The 21521-nt window shown below is 47.7% G+C and overlaps 5 protein-coding genes across 5 annotated transcripts; 1 reads left to right on the forward strand and 4 right to left on the reverse strand.

The window, feature by feature from the left end:
• Positions 1-1176: 1176 nt before the first annotated feature.
• EI90DRAFT_2428051 (uncharacterized protein) lies at positions 1177-3943 on the reverse strand. The gene is made up of 17 exons (XM_039053010.1): positions 3556-3943; positions 3497-3506; positions 3363-3415; positions 3253-3306; positions 3193-3197; positions 3094-3131; positions 2985-3022; positions 2853-2916; positions 2713-2789; positions 2594-2642; positions 2442-2540; positions 2289-2375; positions 2195-2212; positions 2123-2131; positions 2031-2071; positions 1942-1967; positions 1177-1884 (listed from the first exon to the last, which is right to left on the reverse strand). The coding sequence occupies exons 1-17, from the start codon at positions 3601-3603 to the stop codon at positions 1209-1211; spliced, it is 1392 nt and encodes a 463-aa protein (XP_038920778.1). The 5' UTR covers positions 3604-3943; the 3' UTR covers positions 1177-1208.
• EI90DRAFT_2428267 (uncharacterized protein) lies at positions 3127-4246 on the reverse strand. The gene is made up of 3 exons (XM_039053011.1): positions 4166-4246; positions 3556-4089; positions 3127-3173 (listed from the first exon to the last, which is right to left on the reverse strand). The coding sequence occupies exon 2, from the start codon at positions 4074-4076 to the stop codon at positions 3600-3602; it is 477 nt and encodes a 158-aa protein (XP_038920779.1). The 5' UTR covers positions 4077-4089; positions 4166-4246; the 3' UTR covers positions 3127-3173; positions 3556-3599.
• On the reverse strand, positions 4122-5226 carry EI90DRAFT_3039640 (integral membrane protein DUF106-domain-containing protein). Its single transcript, XM_039058956.1, has 4 exons — positions 4835-5226; positions 4672-4745; positions 4605-4610; positions 4122-4510 (listed from the first exon to the last, which is right to left on the reverse strand). Exons 1-4 carry the CDS (start codon positions 4992-4994, stop codon positions 4454-4456), a joined length of 297 nt encoding a protein of 98 aa, XP_038920780.1. The 5' UTR covers positions 4995-5226; the 3' UTR covers positions 4122-4453.
• Positions 5227-5559: 333 nt separating this feature from the next.
• On the reverse strand, positions 5560-6147 carry EI90DRAFT_3151523 (uncharacterized protein; the record flags this gene model as incomplete). The annotated part of the gene is made up of 2 exons (XM_039065729.1): positions 5560-5980; positions 6046-6147. The coding sequence occupies 2 exons, from the start codon at positions 6145-6147 to the stop codon at positions 5912-5914; spliced, it is 171 nt and encodes a 56-aa protein (XP_038920782.1). The 3' UTR covers positions 5560-5911.
• On the forward strand, positions 5560-6218 carry EI90DRAFT_3039641 (uncharacterized protein; the record flags this gene model as incomplete). Its single annotated transcript, XM_039058957.1, has 1 exon — positions 5560-6218. A coding segment is annotated over one exon (256 nt), but the record flags the coding sequence as incomplete, so codon positions are not given.
• Between the last annotated feature and the right edge of the window lie 15303 nt (positions 6219-21521).

The raw sequence follows: 21521 nt of genomic DNA on the forward strand, positions 1-21521 counted from the left end.
TCATTGTCATTCGTTTCGTTCGTTCGTAAAACTATTTTTCCATATTACCACGGATTTCTAATACTTTATTTGATACAGGAAACCTTGTTTTTGTTTTCATGTGGGTTTATTTGCTGTTTTTCTTCATTTTCTGGACCATCTTTTAATCCCTAGACTTGAAAGTTCGCGTAGATACTCATCCCATTGACTCTGTTCTTCAGTATTTTTCCGATAATTTATTTCAATTCATTTCGCTGAGTTATGATTTTATTACTATTTTGATTTCTGGTCTGTGGATGTCAGAGTACAGCCCAGTTAAGTCCGGACTGCTTACACACGACTGATGACACACTTGCCCCATACCTGCACAGCCTGATCACCATCCCCAGACTGGCACAGACATTTGTTATATTTCCTTCTGTAGAGCGGCCCCGCTTTGCTGGGCATACTGACTTTATCATTCCCTGGGTAGCAAGTGAGGAAGATAATTTTCTTCTCTCACTTCCCCTTGCTGCTCAGCTGGAATCCCCATCGCAATCCACTTTTCCAGGTTCTCCCATTGAGACTGACCCTGTCCCCCTCGGCCTCAGCTCCAGCGAAGGCTCGGGATCCCTCGACTTAGAGTCCGAGCAGCTTGGTACCCTGACAGTGGAGGTTGTATGATTTTTATCTAGTTTTCTGTGATTGTTTCTGGTTGTTTTAGTGTTGTAACTTTTATATTCCTACAACATTAAAGGAATGGCTGTGATGTATGGCTCCAGTTTCTTTTTTGCCGACTTGCCGTCTTTCTTCCCATTCTTTGTATGCAAAAAGTCTTAGATATTTGCAATACATTCCTCGAAGTCGTGCTGTGCAGGTTTAGCGAAGCAAGGCGAGCATTCTAGTGTAGAACTAACACTAGATGTATATAAGGACAAGACTTGCACTGAGAGCCGATAGATCACTAATCGATGTATCGTGCTGCTCAGATTAACAGGGTCCCCCCCCCGGGCCATTCATCTGCTTTTCAACTTTCACATGAACTACATAATTCTCACGGCTCTCGACTATCATCTATGAGCTTCGAGATGCAACAATATAAACAGTCATCCTTAACCAAGATAAACGGGATAGGGGGGGTAGGAAAAGCAAAGCAAGATAGAACTTCTGCGAATAAAATGAAATAAAAAAAGGAGTGGATATGTTCCCAAAAAATCCCTACCACCAAGCAGACACATCCTTATCTCTCACTACTGAATATCAATCACATCACCTTCCTCCGAACGCTGGGAAAAGGTCGTATCTAACCGTCTTCCACCAGCCCGCAAAGGATACGTCCGTTCTTGGGGAAGGTATAGCCCTCCAACACTACTACCCGCCGCAGCTTCTTCGTTGCCGGGGATAACACTAGTGGACGCTGGTAGTGCTACGGGAACGGGCGATGCTGGGTGTGTTCCTTCACTTGGAGCAGGATTTCGTCCAGAGAGGGAGAGGGACGCTGTCCCTCTAGGATCGTACCGGGTTTCGGATGGCCGAGCCTTCATCTCGTACCAGTTCTCCCTGAGCGAGTCCGCATTCCCAAATCCGTGATATCCCCTCCGGTCGCGACGATTGTCACCGTCGTCCCCGTCCCCGTCCCCGTCCACGTCATCGTCATCGTCCTCGTCGTCCTCGTCATCATAGTGGTCCTTCCCTCCACTGTCTGCACCCTTCCGCTCTAAATCAGGCACCAGGTTCTGGAGGCCAGCGTCATCAACTTGCTGACCTGGGAAGCTCCCCCTTACGGGTGGCTGGGAACTTCGAGGTTGTGTACGTCGCGCGGCTGTTGGGGCAGTCGGCTTGGCTACCGGAGAAGAAACTTTCATAACATCCCTAATATTGAGGAGCATGTGGGCTGCAACGAGGGTGGGAACCAATGGGGTGAGACTAGGCGAGAGTGAGAATGCCTGTCAACAACTGTGCTCTCTATTCCGACCGACTTACGCAACGCCGAAAGTAAGCAATGGTCGCTAAGATGAGAACGGGCATAGTAAGTTTTGACTCAGATTGACGTCAAATTGCAGCGAACATACTGGCCGTAAAATCTGGACAAGTAGCCCAATAGATGTACATACTAAATAGCAGCATGTAAGCTTGTATTCCCCATGAGAATATAGATTCGTACTGGAAGTGGCTAATGCAGCGTAACCATTCGAATAAATGAGTCATCGATCTGAACCTCGCGCTTGCCACTCACCAAGAAACCCAAGAAAACCTATTTATTGAGCACGTCAATACATGCAGATGTAGTTAGCGTCAAATGGACATGAAAGACAAAGAGACGATCTTACCATCGCGGAACAACATCCTTGGTACTACACCCATTGAACCCATCTTGACGTAAGAACAGAACTTGATCGCAAACAAGACTATAGACACTAAAAATTACAACCACAGCGAGTGTCACTAACAGCTCCAAGCCAGTATGATGGAGTCAGACATACAGATTTCAAAGGTCATAATCGGAACGAGTCGCTCCCATGACCATGTGGGCAGGCGAATGAGACACCCAGTATAAGGAGCTGGCTGAGAGTTTATGATAACTAATGTGAAGCATGAGAGGGTAAGGTCAACGTCGCAAACATACGGCCCATACCTGTCCACGGGCCGAGCCACATGAACAGCACTTGATTCAGCAATCCACCCTAACCGATGATTCATAACGTCAGATTCTGTCTCGGAGGTATGTTTTGAAGTCTGATGCATTACACGCACCATGACGAGAACGAGAAGCGCCCATAAGAGTACCTTGTTGCAACTGTACAATGCATATGTACGCATCGTTAAAATAACTATAGCGAACGGTAGTCAACTTCCCCTCTTAAGTAGTGGACTCAAGGCGTGACTGTGCATACCCTGTACGACTGCAATATTGAGAGCAGAAAGAGAGGTAACGGTGCGGATCAGGGGCCCACATAGCTAATTAAGGAGGGGAACAAACGAGTTCGAGCATAACGGGGCAGGGCTTTAAGGATGCTTAAGCGTACTTTAAGTTGCGTATGAGGAGCAAAATTGTACATCGATGCTGGTTCGATACAGAAATGATCAGAAACAAACCCAATAGAATGATAGTACCAAGTAGAATTTAACACCCACTCTGGAGATGTAGGATGGCGCCCAGCATGGAAACCCCTCTAATTAACGCTCCCCAAAGTCAGATTTGCTCAAGCCTATGCCTGTATCAATAAGGGTCACCTATTCTAGAAGGAGGGCACAACCAGTTAACACGCCGACATAGCTTACTAGCTTACTTACAAGAAAGTATAGGACAGTCCCCGCGTTCGGCTTCGATCCCCAGAAATGTCGCCGCTGTTGAAAAGCGTCAATCACACCTTCACTCCCTTCGAGCCTCTTGATCATCTTACTTCACGGTCCAGACAGATCAACCAGTCCCAGATCAAGACAGTAAGACTAGCGACTAAAAAGAACGTAAAAGAGGGGTCAGAGTCCCGTCTCATCTCGTCACATCGCAAGTGTGAGGGCTTCATGTGATACGCACCAATAACGAGCTACAAATTGTCGTTAGCATTGTTGATCGAAACCAAGCGGAAAACATACATTCCCATTCTCAAGGTTGATCTTGTTCCTGATAGCCTCGGGACTCATAGCGGGTTGCTGGTTTTGCTATGCTGAAGGTCCGCAGCAGCGAAGTGTCGAGATGGAAAGAAGCAAGAAGACTCTGGGGTTAAAGTAGGGGGGGGCGTCGTAGACAGGCAACAGTCGAAGCCTGCGGCATTCGGGTAAGTATCGCAATGTTGATCGAGACCTTGAACTGAGATTAGAAGTTCAAGACTTGTTGTATAGACATCTGTGGGTAGACCGATGCAATCAACCACGCGCCCCAACTTGTTTTGATCCAACAGCCCATGCTCCGCCATTGGGTGGAGGCTTCTTTCCGGCATTCCCGCTGCCGAGTAAAATGAGCGTGAGAGTTCGCACCTGTGTGGGGTCACGAATATTGCCAAGCTAAGACCACCCGGCGCTTGCTGGCCGCTGCTGTGCCGCTTATCGGTTGGCTGCGACACCTGGAACATAATCACTCTGGGCGGAGATTTAATACCACATCCTTGGACCTCCATCGTAACGATAACCCTTAAATCACGACACAAAATGGGCGAGGTGGCCGAATTCATCCATACTGGAACCAGCTACTGGCAGGGCAACTTGCCTTCAATATGCCTGATCTGTTGTCCTTAAAATAATAATAATAATCCCTAGATCACAACGCCCAACGGGACAGGAAACACCTACATAAGACGCGGGGGGCCGTAGCCGAACAATGCACCTATGCTAGGGTCACTTTATAGCACGTATCTTGCCCCATTGCTCCAACACTCCGGTTTCTACGCCATCGCAAACCCACTTATATTGCTCCTCTGCAAACTGCAGATTATCCTTTTCGTGAGCAAAAAGTTTCTTGTGACCTGGAGCCCCTGGTCCAATGGCTGGTGGCACGTTAGCTCCGGACAGCACGGAGCCGAATGAGCAGCCATATCTGGCGTTGAGTCTGCGGCTGTACGAAGGGCAGGGCATAAATGGGCAGGAAACAATTGGCCTTCAGCCAATAGCCGGGACAAGAAAATATCGGAACGGATCAATATACTGACCATTTTCTGACCCGAGAAGCAGCGGAATGAGTCCATTAAGTTGAGAAAGAGAAGAAACTCAACGAACGTCCATATCAAGAGTCTTGATGCCACGCTGCATCATTGATTTGAAGCCAAGCGTTAGCGGGAACAGGAGTTTAACTAAGGCACAACGTCAGTAACACGGAGAACTCTTCCGCTCTATGGGAGGGAGTGCTCCGCGCGGAGGGGAAAGCGTGATAGATACCTACTCAAAACGAAACCCTGAAAGAAGAAATTGATCCATCCCATAATGAGCATCTGCGGCATCATCATGACCATTTGCTTCTTCAGCCCTTCCACCATGCCATCCATGGCACCTGGATCAGCGAATGGATTTGGAGGATTTTCTTCCTCTCCTCTTCTGACCATTCAGGTAAGTTCCTTCGGTGAATGCGATGCAGAAATGGTGCGATAGGGATGCGGTGGAAGAGGGGAGGACGTGGATGTCGCTCGAAGTATTTGGGAACAAGAACAGCCATGTCACCCATATTTTGGAGACCTGATTAGGTACCCAAAAGCGCTATATATATATACCTAACAGGCCAAAAGCTTGTTGAATGTTCTATAAACGTTCTCCAACGGAATGCTCGTAATGATTAGAATGTTCTAAATAGCGATTGAACGCAGAAGCTCTGTGTGTATGTGCCTAATTAGGCAAAAGGTTGTTGAACGTTCTATAACATTCTCCAGTGGGGCATTCTGATCATCATTGAACGTTCTAACTGTCATTTGCCACCTTGGACACCCAGTGGGCGAAGCCTCGTTAGGTGGATTATTTGTATAACTTTCGTTGCCCCCTAATAGGCCAAACCCGGCCTATACAGTTGTATATCCACTTGTATATACAAGCGTGCGAATTACAGCCTTTTCTAAAATTTTTGTCCGATCAAAAGTGAATGGGTATTGACCCCATTTGTAAAAAAAATCACCTGAAAATGGTCAAATTTCTCATATTTTTATGTTTCAATACAATAGAATTATATTTCCATATAGTAGAATTAGCGCCCACAGCTAGTCCCCATTCCTCATTGAATGATGACCATGGCACTGATGGTCACAGCGATCTAGGCAGGTCGCCAGCCTCTATTGGAAACAGTGATCCTGCTCTCAATCCTCCTCACATCAGCCCAGCTGAGCTTCCATACACCATTACCATCTCATGGGTACCAAACACGCGTCTCCAGACATGAAGTGACACATCGTCCTCATGTCCTCAACCCTCACTACCAAGGAGGCTGCACAAATTGCCCATCTCGGTGACTGCAGAGTTGCCGCATTCTCTCAGCTCACCAACAAGGGACCTCTTTGATAAAGTTGGCAACCGTGGGTGTAGTCGCGAACTTGACAACTAGGATCTGGATGTGAGTATGGTGTTTCTGTCTCCCACCGGCTCAGCCTGAAGCAACGAGGCTTCACATACATCAGCAAGCACTGTTGGAATGCTTGCTGGGGTGTTTTCAGGAGCGGGTGCAGGGCTAATGGTCATCATTCCAGTGGGCACGCTTGTCTTTGTTGAGAACATGATAGTTGACACACAGTCGCTGTTTTGGAGAGAATCAAAGCAGGTGAGGAAAACTTGATGATTTCCAGAACTTTTCATGCACAGTAGCTTAGGACACGGTCTGATCATGGCCAGTGTGAAGGGTAGGATCAATCATTGTGGTCGGGAATAGGTATGGCTGTGCAGCGCTAACTCTACTGTATTGAAAAATAAAAATACGAGAAATTTGATCATTTTTGGGTGATTTTTTTTACGAATGGGGTCAATACCCATTCACTTTGATCGGACAGAAATTTTAGAAAAGGCTGTAACTTCAGCAGCCACTGCCCCTACTTACAGTTTGTGCGGAGTGGTGCTGCGATATTGAATGGAAATGAGATTGTGCAAACAGACATCAGGAAACCCCCGAGGCTGATTGAAGTGGTTGAGAGCAATTCAATCACTCAATCTGCCCAATCTGCCCAATCGACTACTCTCAATCATCTCAATCACCACAACCACACATAGATACATCCATGTGTGTGAGTCCGTCATTTGCATCCAGGTGCTGTACAGTTTCAAATGAATGGGTTTGCGACTTAGAAGTTTTTTCTTTGCTCCAACTCATGCACTCCACTACACTCTCTCTTCATATGCAACACCAAATTAACAACTCACAATACCCAAACAAACTGAGCTGTGGGAACTGCATGAACAAACATGATGATGTGTGTCTCTTTTTTTTTTCCAATTGCTTTCACAACGCGATGTTTTCTACTCCACCCCAGATGTTCCTTACTTGAAAAAGAAAGAATGAGGGTGGGTTTGCCACCCAAAACTACCCTGTGTTGTATGTCGAGTCGTAAGTATGGCAGTTCACTGTGTTTGTTGCTAAACTGACTACCTAACCACCCTCTTGTGCTTGTTTACATGAGCCACCACCATTCCGTGATTGCCTGACCCTTCCCCAATACCCTCTAATACATCCCCCTCCATTCCCATGATTTTTGTATGTTTTTTTCCATGCCATTTCCAACCTCCAACCAAACTTCTCACATGCGACACTATCCCCAACTTCTTACCACATGTACTCAACAACCACTCATCCGTTTCCGTCGATCTTAGGCTTGTTTGATAGAAGATAACTAGCTCTACCTTTATGCCAGGTTTGGTTCCAAACAGTTCAGCGGTTGAGGCATGCGTCTACTTTCTTTGATTACATTGTACTTTCCTCTTCTCTTTATTTTGTGTTTCATTTTGCATTACATTGTGTTTGGGTACTACTGTAATAACTTGTATCTCCCAAGTATGTACACAACATAATGTTCAAATATAATAACTTTATTGATAAACTTCAATGCGGGAGAGAATGTGATAGTGCACCGATACAACCAACCATACAATCACTGAATCAGCTCAATCACCCCCATAATTGGTGTGATTACAATCAGGGGACCCAGTTGAAGTGATTGTAAATCATGTGAGGTTGAAATGATCTCAACCACCTCAATCGGCCTCAGGGGTTTCCTGATGTGGGTTTCCTCATCCTCTCCCCTTGGCGCACCGGCTCCGAAGGGATTGGATCCCTACTACAAGAAACCAAGCTGCCCTTGTAGTCATCATCACTTGAACCATCACCAAGCGATGAATTAGAACCCATATTATTGGCATCCTCAGGAAAGTCATTATCCAGTTCATGGAGGGCTCAGAGTGAGAAACTGCCTGGTGGAGGCCATGGTAGAGAATTGATGGCATCAAGACTAAGTGAAGTGACAGTAGGGGTTGTATGCAATATGAATCAGGACATTCTTGGGTGGCAATTGTGGAAGGTGAAAATCAAGAAATGTTGTCAAAGGGAGTCGAAGGTCAGGCAGGACATCAGCAAAAAATTGTTATGCTCCTGAGTGCTCCGGAGTATGGGGAGCACTGGGAGAATCAGGAGGAGATTGGCTGGTCCAGGAACAGCTCATTTCCTCCGGAGTTGGTCAGGTACTCCAGGGCACTCCCAGGAGGGCATGGAGCATTGCGTTGTGCACAAACATATCCAGTAAATACAATTTAATGCTTCAAAATGTATAGGGGTGAGAAGCTTCTGGGAGCTCCTGGAGCATTTGAAAATGAAAAGGAAAAAAAAGAGGGAAGACTCCCCATGAATACCTCCTACCACAAGACTAACACAACAAGACACTACTTAACATTTAGATCAAACACTATACAATACATCAAGGACACTGAGACTCACCAATACACAGTCAAAATTTATGGCCTGATATATGATTAATCTGGCAACTTAATCACTTTCGGACTTGCAGAATATGGAGGAGGGGGAAATGGGGGAGAATGAGGGGGAAATGAGGGGGGAAATGAGGGGGGAAATGAGGGGGAGAATGAGGGGGGAATATAGAGGGAAATGAGGAAAATTTGAAAAATAGGGACTTCTAAAAAGTTGAAAAAATAATTAGGGAAAAAATCAAAAAAAATTCAGGAACTGTAGTGCCTTTGAAGTGCTTTCAGGATATATAATTATTTGCGAAATTGAGGAAGAAATTATGGAGAAAAATGGAAAATACTTTCGGAGACCTGAGAAATAATGAGAACTGAATTGATGGGAAAGTCTGAAAATTGAATAGGAAAGTGAGGGGAAGCCTTGTAGCATTGTTATCTTCTGCTGTTGTGATTTTTCCTGATTCTTCTTGGTCTCATTCCCAGCTGCTCCTCAATACTCCTGGAAGTCCTGAAAGCTCCTGGGAGGGTCCAGGAGCAGCTGGGAGTGAGACCAAGAACAATCAGGAAAAATTACAACAGCAGAAAATAACAATGCTACAAGGCTTCCCCTCACTTTCCTATTCAATTTTCAGACTTTCCCATCAATTCAGTTCTCATTACTTCTCAGGTCTCTGAAAGTATTTTCCATTTTTCTCCATCATTTCTTCCTCAATTTTGCAAATAATTATATGTCCTGAAAGCGCTTTAAAGGCACTATATGTAGTTCCTGAATTTTTTTTGATTTTTTTCCCTAAATTTTTTTTTTCAACTTTTTAGAGACCAAAATTTTCCTCCCACTGCTCCTGGCACATTGCATACTCCTCACCACTCCCAGCCACTCCTGAACTGTTGGAAATCATTGTGGTTAATGACGATCTATTTACCTTATTAGTTTGTCTGACATGGTGTTGATGGGATCACCGCTGATACCCTTTTCTGCCTACTCTTTCTGTTCTATGCATTAACCCTTGCCAACGACCATGTGTCGCAATTGCAAGCGATATTAGTACTCGTTGTATAACTGGCATGTGTCAGGGCACACCCGCCTGACCCTGCGCCGTACTGCCCTACTCCACTTTCCCTGCTATCACCCCCATCCCTCCTTCCTCACTTTCCCCTTCTCTCTCTATTTCTATTCTACGGTCGATTTCCCTTTTCTCCATGTACCACTACGTACCTAACCCCACTCCCTGATCGCTGCATGCTGTAGGAGAAATAACGGCCACACTATGGAAACCCATTATGGAAATATGCCAGATAAATCACAAAAACCTCATATGACAAGTAGATATGAGAAAATAGAAGGACCTGAATTTTAACGAATTTTACGAATTTTTACGAATTATTATGACTATACACGATGAATCGAAAGAAAGAAAAATAGCAAAAATACTTCAAGCTTACCATCAACAAGACAGAATTCTCGGGGGAATTTATAGCAAATATTAAACCAAGAATTAGGACAATCGACCAAGATTTGACTATAAAAATAATCAGAGAACCTCCACGGAAACTACTTTCCCACGTCCGCACACATAGCCAAGGATGGAAGTACCACGGAACAAAGATTCCTCAGGAACTAATGCAAAAGTCAAAGCCGTGTTTATAATAGGAAATGTAGATGTCCCCCAAACGGAACCAATGAGAGTAATTACAGGGGAAACTACCCATAAATGACAGAGATATGACTAAAACTCCTGCAAAATGAGGACAATGTCTAAAAGGCAAGCACAAAGATTAACTAGAAACGACCGAGACAAGCTTGATAGCCCATTAGAAAGGAAGGGATCTAATCTTAATCCTCCCAAAGTTTCATAATAAAAGGATCATGCATTAATGAGATATCCAATAATGGGAATAGCAACATTGTCATATCCATACAATCCTGACCTCCGCTCCGGGCTCCCGGAACTCCGAACCTGACTTCCGGAGTCCTACTTCCCTTCCGTCACCTCCTCCTTGCCGACTCCCAAGAGGTTATCCCACCTCCGGCTCTGACACCACCTTCGGTCCGACTCCGGGACATTCCGGGTCCGACCCCAACCTCGACACCTTCCAGACGAGTACGCAAAACCTATGCTCCCGACTCCGGACCTCCGCTCCGGAATCCCGTTCGCGTCTCTGTCTCCGGAACCTCTGGTCTTAGCTCCGACCTCGGACTTTGACCCCACCTCCGCTTATGCCCATTGTATCGGTTGGCTCATTCCATTTAATTATGTTTGCCAATATTCCGGAGTTTAACTTCCGAGTTCGGACTTTCCGGACTTATGTCGGACCTTGCAACTATTGCATTGTCCTATTCAATTCCGCTATTCTCCCTCATTCCTATTTGGGCTGCTGCTTCCTTTCTATTCAGTCAGCTAGCCATTCCCCACTCCCAACCTCCTTCCTTCCTCCTTGGGCCTTGGCCCTTCATTCCTCCTTTGAGAAACACCATTGAGTCAAACCCTTGACCCTCGGTGTTGTTCCTCTTTCCATCTCCCTTTGTCTCCTTTCATCCTACCCTCGCTCCTTTTGATTCCGGACCCCTCCTTATATACAATGTACATAGTAACTTGTAACCTCAGTCCGAAATCGACATGAATTCCCCCAAGAGACTTTCCCTCTGCTAGATCCGAAATTAGGGACCCCTAGGACAACCAGCAATGGCACAGTGCTCCACCTGAGTCGCTGAGGCCAAGGTCCTTCCACGCTAAGTCTCCGATTCCATTCCGGAGTCGTCCGAATCCACCCGGTTCTAACAAACATCAAAAGTCTGAGCTCAGGGAAAAGATGATGTTTGCGTAGGATCCATAATTAAAACATACAACGAAATTTACACAGAAATTATTAAAAATGGGGAACTATAGTTATGCAAATTTTCAGCCCAAACGGTCCAGCCGTTGTGAAATTATACCCATGACGGGAATATAGAAATCCACATCATGTATAATGACACGTGAGGGTGGCGATGCGCAGGGAACCGGCCATCGGAACCGAGATCTGCACTTCGGCAGATCGCGAAGACCAATTTCCGTCCAAATAAGGAAGAGCCCGGTCAAAACAAAGCACGGAAAGTGCAAAACTGTCAGGGCATGCCCCGACATGCCCCGCCCGATCCCCACTCCACCTCCCCACTCCGCACCGCCTCTCCCTCCTCTCCCCTTCCTTTCTCCTGTTCTCCTTTCCTCTTTTCTTTCTTTCTCTCTTTCTCTTATATGGACCACCTTTCCCTCTGCTCAATGTATCATCGGCGCACACACCCATCTCCCCTCCTGTATCTTACATCCCTACACCACCGCCACTGCCGCTGCCGCCGCACTCGCCTTGCACCCTCAGCGGGCCCTCTCGGGATCTTCCGCAGAAGCACCCGGAGAGCCATGGCTGTGTGCAAGGGTGACGTGGCGCACCCCATGTGATCATTCCCACATGTATATAATAACAGCTGGAGTGGGAACCAAAGAAGTAGCCTTCTTCTCACATTTCCACTTCAGGCAAGTAGTGTAGCCTTCCCTTTTAATGATGACTCACATTTCCACTTCAGACTAAGTGGTCAGGGACGCTCACCCCACGACGGGATCGCCGCTACGCATAGCCGCTATCCGTCCCACCAAGTCCTGCACGCTGGGACCTTGCTGCTTTCAGAGCTGTCCCTGACAGCAGAAGAAGGCTTTAACCTCATCTCCCCCACCTCTCCCGCTATGGTGACCGAAGAGCAGTATGATGAACTGCTGTCCCGATTCCAGGAGCTCCAGGCCATCGTAGAGAGCCAAGCTCAAAACCAGCCCCCAGCCGCACCTGCACCGGCGCCAGTTCCCGCACCCACACCTGCACCCACCCCCAGACCCAAACCGCCTAAAGTCGCCCCCCCCCACTGCCTTCTCTGGAGCAGCCGATGTAGGAGAAATAATATTCAAAGAATAAAACAATGATCTATCAGAATAGTCAACGAAGTGGTGACAAGTTCAGATGTTTAACAGATCTCATGATCTTTATGAGACTGGACAGACATTAGATCATTATAAATTATCTACACCCATGTAGTATGAGATTTAATCTACTACAATCATGCCTAGAACTTGGCATAGGTGTAATATTCAAAGAATATAACCCTACAACAAGAAAATAGCACATAGACGGCAGAATAAGAAGGAACATTGGGAAAGAAATGTGAATATCTCGGGAACCAGTAAACTTTTGACTGTAATCTTTTTATCATCTGAAAGGACTGTTTCTTAACTTTATCCACGGTTTTGTTTCATTCTAAAAGCTTCAAAACTGACGGAGATATCGCTCAAACGGCGAAACACCTTATAATTCATATATATTTATTTGCTAATTCTTACAAAAAGTAATGTGACTCAAGGGAAATATAATGGCGCCCGGAAGTCTGGCGGACCGAATACCATATGATAGAGTATTCCCCGGCGCGGGCGGACAGTTTTTGATCGCATCAGAAGAAGAGAAAATGCTAAAAAACCGGATCTTGTATATTTTCCCATGATTCATCAAAACTTTTTGATTTTAAGCTCAAATAAATCGGAACAAAGGAATGATTGATGATCTGGATCTCGGATCATAAGCATGAAGTGATTCAGAAGTCCGCGGATCAGTTAATTAATTGGGAAGGCTCTAGAACATTAGTAATGATGCGGCTTCACAAAAAGGGGTCAATTAGAGAACAGTCTAGAAAGTTCCTTTATAGCCGAGTCATTTCTAAAGATAACCGTTCGTAATTAAGGCGGTGTAGAGCATAGCTTCAGCGCTACAAGATCCCGCTGAGATCGGCCCAAAAGACAAAGAAATGAATTACTTATTGCTGAGTCATGTCCTAAGTCCATTATTAAGCTTACACAGCCCAAGCCCCTATATCATTCTAGAACTATCTATAATACAAATGTAGCACATGTAACTAGTGCGAGGCATGGGAGTAGAGAGGCCTCTGAAAAGCATAAAAGGCCACCGCTTCTGCCCCCTCTCAAACCTCAGGTAGAAATAAAAGTTTAATTCTCCTCACCAGTGGTTGGTTCGTTTGCTCCAAAAGATAAAAGCAAATATTAGTTGTTAGCTAATATAAAACTAACACGTCACTCTAAGCGTGAGTTAGGGTCAGTTAGACACAGCTGAACAAAAGTGTCATAGTGAGAATTAGTGAGAATTTGGTGGAGGGACTTCTTAATTGAATAATCTCTCAGCAATCTTTGGTTATCACACCACAGGAGAAAAGTGAGCGATCCTGAACCTGCTAGATAACTAGCACGCACTCTAAGCGATAGAAAGAGCAGTTTGGTCACTCCTGTATTGAGTAACATTTATTGTGGAATTATTTTATTAGCAGTTTTCCTTCAGTAAATTATCAGGAAAATCACATCCTACTGAAAAGTGGTAAATATAGGTGTAATATTGACTAGAAATCATAGTAAAGTCAATATAGAATTTTATCCATAGACGATCTATACGTCAGGTGAGATCGTTGGGGGGTGTTTATTGTTGTTTAGACAGTGAACAATCATATATTTGGCAACCAAAACACGGTCAGTACGCAAATCAGCACAAACTCTAATATCGTTATTGGACATAGGAAACTGGTTACATAAGGTGACCCAGCTCCGCTCCTTCAGCGGTCAAGGTCTTCGGTGAAGGAGTGGAGCTGGATCACCTTATGTAACCAGTTTCCTATGTCCAATAACGATATTAGAGTTTGTGCTGATTTGCGTACTGACCGTGTTTTGGTTGCCAAATATATGATTGTTCACTGTCTAAACAACAATAAACACCCCCCAACGATCTCACCTGACGTATAGATCGTCTATGGATAAAATTCTATATTGACTTTACTATGATTTCTAGTCAATATTACACCTATATTTACCACTTTTCAGTAGGATGTGATTTTCCTGATAATTTACTGAAGGAAAACTGCTAATAAAATAATTCCACAATAAATGTTACTCAATACAGGAGTGACCAAACTGCTCTTTCTATCGCTTAGAGTGCGTGCTAGTTATCTAGCAGGTTCAGGATCGCTCACTTTTCTCCTGTGGTGTGATAACCAAAGATTGCTGAGAGATTATTCAATTAAGAAGTCCCTCCACCAAATTCTCACTAATTCTCACTATGACACTTTTGTTCAGCTGTGTCTAACTGACCCTAACTCACGCTTAGAGTGACGTGTTAGTTTTATATTAGCTAACAACTAATATTTGCTTTTATCTTTTGGAGCAAACGAACCAACCACTGGTGAGGAGAATTAAACTTTTATTTCTACCTGAGGTTTGAGAGGGGGCAGAAGCGGTGGCCTTTTATGCTTTTCAGAGGCCTCTCTACTCCCATGCCTCGCACTAGTTACATGTGCTACATTTGTATTATAGATAGTTCTAGAATGATATAGGGGCTTGGGCTGTGTAAGCTTAATAATGGACTTAGGACATGACTCAGCAATAAGTAATTCATTTCTTTGTCTTTTGGGCCGATCTCAGCGGGATCTTGTAGCGCTGAAGCTATGCTCTACACCGCCTTAATTACGAACGGTTATCTTTAGAAATGACTCGGCTATAAAGGAACTTTCTAGACTGTTCTCTAATTGACCCCTTTTTGTGAAGCCGCATCATTACTAATGTTCTAGAGCCTTCCCAATTAATTAACTGATCCGCGGACTTCTGAATCACTTCATGCTTATGATCCGAGATCCAGATCATCAATCATTCCTTTGTTCCGATTTATTTGAGCTTAAAATCAAAAAGTTTTGATGAATCATGGGAAAATATACAAGATCCGGTTTTTTAGCATTTTCTCTTCTTCTGATGCGATCAAAAACTGTCCGCCCGCGCCGGGGAATACTCTATCATATGGTATTCGGTCCGCCAGACTTCCGGGCGCCATTATATTTCCCTTGAGTCACATTACTTTTTGTAAGAATTAGCAAATAAATATATATGAATTATAAGGTGTTTCGCCGTTTGAGCGATATCTCCGTCAGTTTTGAAGCTTTTAGAATGAAACAAAACCGTGGATAAAGTTAAGAAACAGTCCTTTCAGATGATAAAAAGATTACAGTCAAAAGTTTACTGGTTCCCGAGATATTCACATTTCTTTCCCAATGTTCCTTCTTATTCTGCCGTCTATGTGCTATTTTCTTGTTGTAGGGTTATATTCTTTGAATATTACACTTATGCCAAGTTCTAGGCATGATTGTAGTGGATTAAATTTCATGCTACATGGGTGTAGATAATTTATAATGATCTTCTAATGTCTGTCCAGTCTCATAAAGATCATGAGATCTGTTAAACATCTGAACTTGTCACCTGTTCGTTGACTATTCTGATAGATCATTGTTTTATTCTTTGAATATTATTTCTCCTACACCGCTTCAAGGCCAAGTGCAGGATATATTTCCATGTCTGAGCGGCGGAATTCCCCAACGCCCTCTCTCAGATCCTCTTCGTCCTGTCCTATATGAAGGGAGGGACTGCGGGGGCGTGGGCAACGCAGCGCACCATCGCGTTACTGACGACAGGCTCTCCCCGGCTCACCATGGACGAGTTCAACACGGAACTCGATGCCATGTTCCAAGACCTGAACCGCGAAGCCACAGCCAGGCAGAAGCTGGCCACTCTGCGGCAGGGCAGCGACTCCGTGGATAAGATCATCCAGGAGTTTGAGATCCTCAGACCCGCCTCACGGCTAGGAGACGTGGGGCTAGTGGATCACTTCGAACAGGCGATCAACTCCCGGCTCCGCGAGAGCATTTACCGCCTCCGCCCCATGCCGACAACCTGGGCTGAGTGGAAACACGAGGCCACCCTCCTCGACAACCAGTGGCGGCGTTTCCAGGCTACGCAACCCCACTTAGCCCCTGCCAGGCCCCCACTCTTACCCCCAAGACCCCCACTCCCTACCACTCTCCCGCAGCCATGCCCCCTACCTGCCACCGCCGCACCCCAGCCCCTGCGCCCCGCCCCGCAGCAGGAGGAGGGCCACAACCCATGGATCTCGACCACTCGAGGATCGACCAGAGGCGGAACAGGCTGTGTTACAACTGTGATGCACCAGGGCACATCGCACGAGATTGCCCGCAACCGAAAACCCGCCGAGCCAGGCGGATGCACCCCGAAGACCTCAGAGCACTCATGGAGGGGCTGAGGAGACAGCTGGTAGACGAACCAGAGACAGAGGGAGAAAGGCAGGAGGTGGAGGCCCAAGAGGATTTTCAGGACGGCAACCAGTGAGGGACGTGCCCCAGCCACCTGAAGGCGATAGTACTAGCTCGTGTAGATACCGTGAGGTGCCTAACCCAGCGCCGATATCTAAATTCCACCGAGTCATCGCCAAGAAGAAGAGAAAAAATGCGTCCTCGACCAGCAAGGGCAGAGAAACCCCAGAAACGGCGTCAGAGGTAGCGGTCCCGCCACCCGCTATCTATGTGCTGTCCAAACAGCCCCCCAGATCCCTCAACCTCGCCGTGAAGCTAACCACTTTAACGTCCCTCGCCAGCATCTCCGTGTCGGCGCTCCTGGATTCCGGAGTCACAGGGAACTTTGTGAGCCCCGAGTTTGTCAGAAAACACGGGCTCGAGACGACCCCACTTCCCCAGCCCATCCCTGTCTGCAACGTCGATGGAACCCCGAATGAGAACGGAGCCATAACTGAGGAGCTAGAGGCCCTCTTGACATTCGGGCGACACACGGAGCGGGCCCACTTCGCCATCGCAAACCTTGGGAGGCAGTCCCTCATTATAGGACACTCGTGGCTGCTGCACCACAACCCGGAAGTGGACTGGACACAACAAAGAGTCACCATGTCCCGCTGCCCAACATCCTGCCAGTCGATACGAGCGCGAGCCGACCCAGACCCCGCGATAGAGCCTGGAGATGGGATCTACACCGCTATCATCCCCCCGGGGTGGGGACACGAGCTAAGAGTGACCACGACCCCATCGCAGCGGATGGCCCAGGAGGCCTGCGAGCCAGAGGCAGAACCTGCACAGTTTGAGGCACTGGTGCCAGAGCAGTACCAGGACTTCCGGGATGTATTCTCGAAGGAGGCTTTCGACCAGCTACCTCCGCAGAAGCCCTGGGACCACGCGATAGACCTGGCACCAGAGGCCAAACTCCTGAGAGGGAGGACCTTCCCCCTGTCAAGGCCAGAACAGAAGGAACTGGACGAGTTCCTCCGCGAAAACCTGCGGAACGGACGCATACGGCCATCCAAGTCCCCGATGGGGGCACCAGTCTTCTTCATCAAGAAGAAGGACGGGTCATTACGCCTGGTCCAGGACTATCGCAAGCTCAATGAGATCATGGTGAAGAACTCATATCCCCTCCCCCTCATCTCGGACGTCCTCGCGTGCCTCCGAAACGCCAAGTACTTCTCGGCGCTAGACCTCTGCTGGGGGTTCAACAACGTCCGCATCAAGGACAGCGATGAGTGGAAAGCGGCATTCTCGACCAACCAGGGGCTGTTCGAGCCTATGGTCATGTTCTTCGGCCTATGCAACTCCCCGGCAACGTTCCAGACCATGATGAACGACATACTCCGAGACTTCATCGACCGGGAGGTTGTCATCTGTTACATGGATGACATCCTGATCTTCACCGCTACCCTGGAAGAACATCAGAGGGTCGTCCGCGAGGTTTTGGAAACGCTGCGAAGAAGGAAGCTCTTCTTGAAGCCGGAGAAGTGCAAGTTCGAGCGGACCCAAATCGAATACCTCGGCCTCATCATCGCCGAGGGCAGCGTCGCGATGGATCCCGTGAAGATCCGCAGAGTCCTCGACTGGCCGACCCCAACTAAGGTCAAAGAAGTGCAGTCCTTCCTGGGGTTCGTCAACTTCTACCGCCGGTTCATCAAGGATTTCTCAGAGATAGCCCGCCCCCTCCATGCATTAACCCGCAAGACAAAGACTTGGGCCTGGGGACCAGATGAGGACCGTGCATTCTGCACCCTCAAAGACGCCGTCACCTCTGCCCCCGTCCTCGCCTTCCCCACCGACATGGGCCACTTCAAGCTCGAGTGCAACGCCTCCAACTTCGCAACCGGTGCCATCCTCTCCCAGCTCCAGACAGATGGAGAATTCCACCCGGTAGCCTTCATGTCGAAAAGCTTCACAGACGTGGAACGCAACTATGAGGTGTATGACAAGGAAATGCTTGCGATAGTGCGCGCCCTCGAGGAATGGCGGCATTTTCTGCAAGGGGCAGAGGAGAAGGTTGACGTCTACACCGACCACCGCAATCTAGGGTACTTCCGCACCGCGCAGCGCCTGAACCGGTGCCAAGCATGGTGGTCGCTCTTCCTCTCTCAGTTCCACTTTACCCTCATCCACCGCCCAGGAAAGCTCATGGGGAAACCGGACGCACTCTCACACCGCACCAACCACCCGAGAGGTAAGGATGACAACGAGGGGCTAACACTCCTCCAACCAACTTGGTTTGAAACCCGCGCGATGGAGGTGATCTCCATAGAAGGAGAAGAGATGACTATCCTCGAGAGGATCCATGGGGCAAAGGACCTGGATGAGAGCGTGGTGAAGGCGATGCGAGAACTCGGAGAGGGGACGGTTAGGTCAGATGAATGGGAGAAACAGGAAGAGCTAGTCCTATACAGAGGAAGGATATACGTCCCCAAGGACCCGCAGCTCTGCCACAACGTAGTGCGGCTACACCACAACACACAGGTGACAGGGCACCCAGGGCGATGGAAGACCCTGGAACTCGTCTCCCGTGACTACTGGTGGCCCCGGATGGCGGAGTACATAGGACGGTACGTGCGCGGATGCGACACCTGCAACCATGTCAAGTCCTTCCCCTCCCGTAAGGTCGGAAAGCTCATCCCGAACAAAGTCCCCGCACGCTGCTGGCAAGTGATCTCTGTCGACATGGTAGGGGAGCTCCCTGAGTCGAAAGGATACAACACCATCCTCGTCGTAGTAGACCGCCTATCCAAGCGCATCCATGCAGTTCCTACGGTGATGACGGTAGATTCAGCGGGAATCGCACGGCTCTTCCTCAAACATGTCTGGAAACACCATGGCCTACCCGAAGAGATCCTCAGTGATAGAGGAAGCGCCTTCATCTCCCGCTTCTTGAAGGAACTTGCAGACCTCCTCGGAGTCAAGCTCACCCCCTCGACACCCTATCACCCACAGACGGACGGACAAACCGAGCGGGTAAACCAGGAGATAGAAGCCTACCTCCGAGTGTTTGTCAACCACCACCAAGACGACTGGGCAGACTGGCTCCTGCTAGCGGAGTTCGCCTACAACAACCGCATCCACTCCGCTACCCACCGAACCCCCTTCAAGCTCGACACTGGACAGCACCCCAGGATGGGGACAGAGCCCACATGCACGTCCGAGGTGGAAGCCGCAGATGCGTTCTCTTCAAGAATGATGAAAATGCAAGAGGAGGCGAAGGCGGCGCTGGAGCACGCGGCGGACGAGATGGCCCGCTATTATGACCGCAATCGTGGGGCAGCCCCTACATACCGAGAAGGCGACCGGGTCTGGCTTAGCACCCAGAACTACACGACTGACCGTCCGACCAAGAAGCTAGACCACAAGTGGATTGGCCCCTTCGTGATCACCAAAGTCGTCTCCCCCACCGCCGTCAAACTCCGACTCACCGCACGACAGAGGGGATCCACCCAGTCGTGTCCGTGATGAACGTCAGACCGCACCACCCTGACGACATCGCGGAACGCCCCACCGACCCACGCGCGGGCCCAGACCTCATAGATGGGGAAGAAGAGTATGAGGTCGAAAAAATTCTGGACTCCAGATGGCGGCGCCGGAAACTCTGGTACTTGGTAAAGTATACCGGCTGGCCAAACTCAGAGAACCAGTGGCTCGCGTGCGAAAATCTAACCCACGCCTCTGACCTAGTGGAAGACTTCCACCAGACGCACCCCCACGCCCCAGGGAGAGAAAGAGAAGACCGCCCAGCCACTTCAAGGCGAAGCGGCTTAAGGAGGGGGTGATGTCAGGGCATGCCCCAACACGCCCCGCCCGATCCCCGCTCCGCCTCCCCGCTCCGCACCACCTCTCCCTCCTCTCCCCTTCCTTTCTCCTGTTCTCCTTTCCTCTTTTCTTTCTTTCTCTCTTTCTCTTACATGGACCACCTTTCCCTCTGCTCAATGTATCATCGGCGCACACGCCCATCTCCCCTCCTGTATCTTACATCCCTACACCGCTGCCACCGCCGCCACCGCCACACTTGCCTTGCACCCTCAGCAGGCCCTCTCGGGATCTTCCGCGGAAGCACCCGGAGAGCCGTGGCTGTGTGCAAGGGTGACGTGGCGCACCCCACGTGATCATTCCCGCATGTATATAATAACAGCTGGAGTGGGAACCGAAGAAGTAGCCTTCTTCTCACATTTCCACTTCAGGCAAGTAGTGTAGCCTTCCCTTTTAATGATGACTCACATTTCCACTTCAGACTAAGTGGTTGGGGACGCTCACCCCGCGATGGGATCGCCGCTACGCATAGCCGCTATCCGTCCCACCAAGTCCTGCACGCCGGGACCTTGCTGCTTTCGGAGCTGTCCCTGACAAAAACAACCTTAGATCATGAGGGAAAAATCTGAAATAAATCACAGAAGCCCATATGAAAGAAATAAACACCCGCACTGTAGGAATATAAAAGTTGCAACACTAAAACAACCAGAAACCATCACAGAAAATTGGATAAAAATCATACAACCTCTGCGGACCAGAAATAAAAATAGGAATAAAATCATAACTCAACAAAATGAATTGAAATAAAATATCGGAAAAATACTGAAGAACAGAGTCGATGGATTGAGTATCTACGCGAACTTTCAAGTCTAGGGATTAAAAGATGGTTCAGAAAATGAAGAAAAACAGCAAATAAACTCACATGAAAACAAAAACAAGGTTTCCTGTATCAAATAAAATATTAGAAATTCGTGGCAACGTGGGAAAATAGTTTTACGAACGTACGAAACGAATGACAAAGAGAAATCGGAAGAAAATCAAGGAATTCACATAATGAAAAATGGTCGGGTACGAGGAAAAGATGAAAGAATTGGAAATATCTATACGAGGAAAATAGGAGAAAATATGAATCTTTGTCGGTCTTAAAGAGTTGAAGTATAGGTCTGTGTACGAAAAGATTTCATGTTAAAATCTGAAGAATTGAGGGAGAAATGGATTT

Source organism: Cantharellus anzutake (genome assembly GCF_015039405.1).
Source record: "Cantharellus anzutake strain C23 chromosome Unknown EI90scaffold_7, whole genome shotgun sequence".
Classification (NCBI taxonomy): domain Eukaryota; kingdom Fungi; phylum Basidiomycota; class Agaricomycetes; order Cantharellales; family Hydnaceae; genus Cantharellus; species Cantharellus anzutake.